The following is a 5,986-nucleotide window of genomic DNA, read 5'->3' on the forward strand; positions in this document are numbered from 1 at the left end:
TTTGGTGGGTACTTTGTCCTGCTCACTGTTGGGCTTCAGAAACTAGGTAAGGGGAGGGGTATGAGGAGGAAACTGCCATCTGTGCCACCATACACATCAGTATTCTCCTTCTCCAAAGTTCCCATTCCAATATCCCAGCCCACAAACCTATCTCAAACCTAGCACACTCTTGTCAAAGAAAATGTAATTGGGGAAGCCACGTGGCCATGAGATCTCATTTATTGGTCAAAGGATGATGGAACCTTCCAGTTCTACTCTTTTTTTACATTGGGAAAATGCAATTAGAGTCCATCTTCAGGGTCAATAAAACTAGCTTCCTCTTAAGAGCAGTTCCTCACTTCCTCTTTACAAGAGTAGTTAATACAGCTGCTTCATTTATAAGCAGTTTTTAACTAATTCTTTAGTATTTCACTAAAGAATTTCATCTCAGGTGCTTTCTACTAAGCTTCTGCCTTTAACCCTCCTTTGCCTCCTCCTTCCTCAAAACTTGGACAGACACATCAAGCAAGGGAAAAGAAGCAACATTTGTATTGTTTTATTTGTCAGAATTTCCAGAACCAGGGTCTCTACTGGACAAATAGAAAAATAGAAAAGTTGACTACTTTGAAAAGGCATCTATGACAAACAAGAATACACTCAGAAAGGGGCTCAAAGGACTCCAGCAAATGCAGTTAAGCCAGGGCAGTGTGGCCTGGAACAGAAAGGAACTTGTGTCCCCACATTTTGAGATCTGCGTTTCCCTACAGAGCTGGGCTACAACAGAGGCCTTTCCTGGCCCCACTAGCTGGCCCAGTCCTGGAACCGGAAGCAGTCACTTGCTATTTTCCACACCGTGTTGCTGGGTGAGGCCTGGGCCGTCAGGATGAAGTTTTGGTTAAAGTCCCGTTGTTTGTTGCCTTCAAACTTCACTGTTCCACAGATCACAACAAGGACTGTGGTCTGGCTTGGGGTGGCTTCATCATGGACAGGCTGGCAGTCTACCACATTGATTTGGAACTCACTGGAAGGCAACATTTCAAAAAACTCACTCAAGGACTCTTGTCCCGAAACAGCGTTTCCATTCCACACCAGGGTGGCCGTGCCCATGTACAGGCGGGACAGCAGGCGCCGCCGCTTATCCATGGTGGTGTAGTACACGTTCACAAACTCCTCAGCAGCTCTGCAGGCCTGATCTACGTAGGTCTTGAAGTCCACTGATGCCATCTCCGGCCCTGCCGAAGGAGGTCCAGGTGCTCCTGCGCCTGAGGGAGCGGGGGCTGTGGAGCAGGAAGGTTGAAGAGAACCCGTGTGAATGCCCAAGTTTGTTCTGCCCCGACAATGGAGTAATTCTCCTTTTCTACTGGTGGCAAAACAATTACATACTGTAGGGAGATGACTCTAGGCTCAAATTTTGCTGATGCCTAATCTTACTAAGCCTCAGTTTGCTCATTTTAAAATGGAAATATCACCATTCATGACACAGTTGTAATGTGAGAATTAAACAAGACAGTGTACACCAGGTGCTTAGTTAAAAAGCCTGATACCTACATGTTTAAAAAATGGTAGCTATTACTATGAATTCCAAAAATCTCATTTTGTAAAAGATAGTACATTTGACTAGGGAAGGTCACTTTTTCCTGGAAGCGTGGACCAGGTGTGACTGCCCCTAGAGAAGTGGAGAAACAGCAGATCCTGGATAAAGACTGTAGACCACAACGAAGGGAGCAGTGGCCCAGTAAAGACCAATCAGATGGCATATGATCCTCGGCTGGTGGTGAGTCTGAGAAAACTATCATGAGCTCATCCAACAGATACTGGGAGAGCAAAGAGAAGGCAGGTTTCTTAAGAGGATGAGAGAGCCAATGTCACTAGGACAGTACCAAAACAGTGGTCACGATCCTCATGACAAGTAAACCTAGCAGCTGACTGAGAATGAGAAGGGAGGGCACCTAGCTTCCGTGAGTACAAATACCTACCAGGCAAGTCCTGTGAGCCAAAATGGAAAAACAAGTTAAAAATGGAAAGGCAAGTTCTGGGGCGCCTGGGTGGCTCAGTCTGTTAAGTGTCCAACTCTTGATTTCAGCTCAGGTCATGATCTCAGGGTCGTGGGATCCAGCCTCGAATCTGGCTCTGAGCTCAGTGCAGAGTTGGCTTTTCCCTCTCTCTCTGCTTCTCACCCTGCCTCAAATAAATAAATAAAAATCTTAAAAAAAAAAAAAAAGAATTGAGCAAGTTCTATGGGATAGAAGGTGGGGGGTGGTGGCATCAAAAAAAGAATCTCAACTATAGCTGATATGTCACATTTCCTTAAAAAAAAAAAAGGAAGTCTAAAAGCATAAAGAAATATTATTTGCTTGTCTCAGAGTATGGTACAACTGTTACAGTTCTCTGCTCTTTTTTGCGTCATTAAAATATTTCACTAAAAGTGGAGCACCTGGGGGCTCACTTGGTTAAGCATCTGCCTTCAGCTCGGGTCGCTCCGGTCCAGACCTTCGATGGGCTCCCTGATCAGCAGGGAGTCTGCTCTCCCTCTGCACCTCCCCCTGCTTGTGCCCTCTCTCTAATAAATAAAAAAATCTTTAAAAAAAATTTAAAAAATAAAATATTTCACTAAAAGAAAAAATTCATGAAAGAACATTACTAAAATAATGGATATGTTTAGATATACAAACTTAAATTTCTTGTTTCAAAGACTTTAACATTTTTTTTTTTTTTTTTAATATCAGCTCATGAAACAGATAAAAGATTTCACATAGAGTTGGAAAAGAGTCAAGTACTCTTAAGGGCTGAGCAAGGTGGAGGCCTCTGTAAAGTAAAGAACTATAAAGAGCAGGCAAGGAGCTTGGTCATAGAAGTAAGCGGTGACAGAACGAGGCACAGACAGAGGTCTTTGCACTTCCTTCCTGGACTCAAAATCAAGCCTCAGCAGGCACGGATTCTGAGCTGGGTATCTGCTGCTTACTTTACATACATCATCTCATTTAATGGTCACCACAAAAGGATGAAAGAATTTTACAAAGAAGAAGGGAGAAACTTAGGGTCCTGACAGCAAGCACACTCCTGATGTATCTTTATAAGAAGGCATGTGGCCTTTGAAAATGTCAAGACTATGTTGTCCTCTTACTTGCTTATCCTTTAACAGCTTACCCTTTTTTACTTGTCCTTTACCTGCACTTAGGAAATTAAGTCTCTAAGGGCACCATTACAGGACTGCCAGTTTGAAGCTGTCCTTTCATGGGCCTCAAATCCTCTCTTGCTGGAATTCCTGACATCCACATTACTCCTCACCCTGACGTGCCCCAGTCCCTCCACCATCTCAAGTCATTCTCAGAAACGCCCCTTCCTCCACCCCTGCTCAGTTCTGCCAAAGCGACTTTCCAAACACAGCTTAGCAACCTGTCCTGGCCCCATACCAGTAAGATAACCACCTCCTTGTCTTGTGGTTCTGCTACCTACAAAGCTGACAGCTTGCCCTTCTCTATCAAATCAGAGAAAAGAATCATGAAAAGTGAGATAAGTATGAGGCTGTGAAGATGCCGCCTTCTCTCGGAAGCCCACACCGCCAAGTTCTTTGGAGCTGGACCAGAGAAGATCCAACAGGCCTCATTTCTGGCGGAGAGTCGCTTTTCATCAAACACATAAAGCCAACCCGCCCTGGCCATCTCTGGCCCGAGACCTGCTCCAGTGCTCCTCATCGCCAAGCGGATTTACTGCCAAGCACTTCGCAAGGGCAAAAACCTGAAGCAGCGCTGCAACGACACCACGAGGGAAAGGACAAAACCCGGCTGATTCCTGACAATGGGGGGAGAGCGTGGGGTGCACGTGGCAGATGTCTCGTGAGTCCCTGGGCCGACTGCCGGCCGCGGGGGACGGTGGGGGACACTTACCTTCGCGACTGGTGACGTCCGGGCTCAGCGCGGGCGGAGGTGGCGTCCTCGGTCAGCGGGGGGCGGTATCCCCGGTCGGCGGGGGTCGGCGACCTCGGTCAACGTGGGCGGCTCGAGTCAGCGCGGGCGACCCTGGTTAGCGAGGAGGGGACCTCGGCCAGCGCGGGCGTCTCCCGGTCAGCGTGGGCGGCGGCGCCCCTCTCGGGCGCCCCCTGCACGACCCCCAGCTCCACAGAAGGCCGGCCCCCGAAGGCGGCGGGGCGGACCTGCCGAGGCTCCGCGTTCCTCCGCCGCTCGCCTCAGCAGGAACCGGAAGAGCTGCCCTTCTCCCACCCTTCCTCCCGGATCCGGCCGAGTCTCCGAGACCCCGGAGCCCGGGAACTCGTCGGGGCCGTCCGCGGCTTCCCGCGCGCGGCCCGCTGTGCGCCGCGCAGACGCCAGCGCCCACGGCTCCGCCCACTCCCGCCTCCCCGTGACCGGCAGCTGTGTCAGCCAGCGGGACAGAAGACCGGGAGGCTAGCTCCGCCCAGGTGTGGCTCAAAGGAGGAGGTGGTTTCCGGGAGAGGCGCCTTCCCAGAAGACCATAGAAAATCAGCGGTCGAGTTTTCATTGGCTCAACCAGTCATAGCAGCGGTCCAACTGGTTAGGTGGGATTCTTGATTGGATGAAATCTCCTAGGTCCCGCCCCCGGAGCTAGAGGTGCGTGAGGTCTCTCCCAGCTGAGTGGAGGCCCGCTTGACAGGAGAGCGTGGGGGAGAGTGTGTGAGGCGGACTCAGATACTTGGCCTACGACCTCCATTCACCTGCAGTTGGGGTAATTCTAGTTAAATAAAAGACGACTTGATCCAACCTCGGGAAACCACCACCAGCAGCAGTGACCCAACTAAGGCTTTCACACAGACATAGTAAGTGGGGCGCCAGAATGCCCCGCGGTGGCCGAGCTGGTGAAGCCGGCACTGCCCTTGTTGAACTCTGCCTGATAAAGTATAGCAGCTGATTACTCTCCTTGATAGTTTAAGTCCCTAAGGACACATAGAAGAAAACCCATTTTAGTTAAGTGAGAAACTCAACTAAAAGCGAGAGGAGTCGAGGGTGGGAAGAGTCTAAGTTTGGGAAGTAACAAAAATGTGCCAGAAAGGGAAACAAAGGCAATTTCCTCTCTTGTCCTGGGAATTGAGGAGCTCCGAGGAAAACCGCCTGGTTCCAGCGATGGCCCATGGCCTGGTTGGTATTGTGCTTCTATTCTCCAGCTCTGAAACTAGCTACATTTCAGCCAATCTGCAACCCGAACTTTTCTTTAAAACAACAGGCTCAACAGGATGGAAACAGTGTGGGACTTGGGAAACAGAGTTTACAGCAAAAAAAAAAAAGAAGAAGAAGAAAAGAAAAAGAAAGGTTTCTTTAGATACAAGAGCCTCAACTCAATCCACTGGTCTGAGAGACTGAATAATTCCTTCAAAACTGGGAGCCCTCTGGGCATGGTGAAGTTTACTGATGTTGCCGTATCTTTGGAGTGTGGTGCATTTAACTCATACCCTCTTGGCTACCCTTTGGTGTACCTTTGCTTGCATTCCTGAGAGAACCCTTGCTCTCAGATTTCATGACAAATTTAGAAACTGGATGGGCTATTTAATGCAGGCAAACCACCTCCTCCACTTAAATCAAGTAGGTGAAGAATTTGGATTATAAAAAAATAAGTTGGGGCTGAGTAGAGAGTGTTAAATAGCATCTTTGGAGCAGTATTCACACAGACATGTCTTTATAAAGCCTGAGACAGTGAAATTAGGAATTAATGTACAAAAATCCAAATCACAGCATCAATGGAGTGAGGGTTGACTGTGTGGTAGGTTGGAGGCTGTGATACTTTAGGTTTTATCACGTTTCCCACGTAAGCCTTTTTTATTTCATTCTTGGGGGAGGTATCATTATTCCTGATTTATAGATGATGAGGCTGAATGACAGAAATTAAGTGCCACAAAGCTGCTTCAAAACTAGAAAAGCTGGTTAGGAGAACATAAGTCCAGCTCTGAGGCCTTGTAAAAGCACAGGGCTTTAGCCCTGGGAGGCAGCAGAGCCAGCAACAGCAACAGGAGGGGAGGAGGGCAGGAATCTTTCAGGTT

The 5,986-nt window shown here is 48.4% G+C and overlaps 1 protein-coding gene across 2 annotated transcripts; it reads right to left on the bottom strand.

The window, feature by feature from the left end:
* Positions 1-520: 520 nt before the first annotated feature.
* NXT1 (nuclear transport factor 2 like export factor 1) lies at positions 521-4,329 on the bottom strand. Of its 2 annotated transcripts, none has more exons than XM_036086192.2 (2): positions 3,867-4,329; positions 521-1,256 (listed from the first exon to the last, which is right to left on the bottom strand). In XM_036086192.2, the coding sequence occupies exon 2, from the start codon at positions 1,201-1,203 to the stop codon at positions 781-783; it is 423 nt and encodes a 140-aa protein (XP_035942085.1). In that variant the 5' UTR covers positions 1,204-1,256; positions 3,867-4,329; the 3' UTR covers positions 521-780. The 2 variants fall into 2 exon arrangements, with proteins under 2 accessions (XP_035942085.1, XP_077912981.1); XM_078056855.1 differs by lacking the exon at positions 3,867-4,329 and adding an exon at positions 1,956-2,165.
* Between the last annotated feature and the right edge of the window lie 1,657 nt (positions 4,330-5,986).

This window comes from Halichoerus grypus, chromosome 10 (assembly GCF_964656455.1).
Source record: "Halichoerus grypus chromosome 10, mHalGry1.hap1.1, whole genome shotgun sequence".
Lineage (NCBI taxonomy): Eukaryota > Metazoa > Chordata > Mammalia > Carnivora > Phocidae > Halichoerus > Halichoerus grypus.

What these genes read in the sequence shown, in the direction of transcription:
- NXT1 (XM_036086192.2), bottom strand. Translation starts at nt 1,203, where the DNA reads ATGGCATCAGTGGACTTCAAGACCTACGTAGATCAGGCCTGCAGAGCT.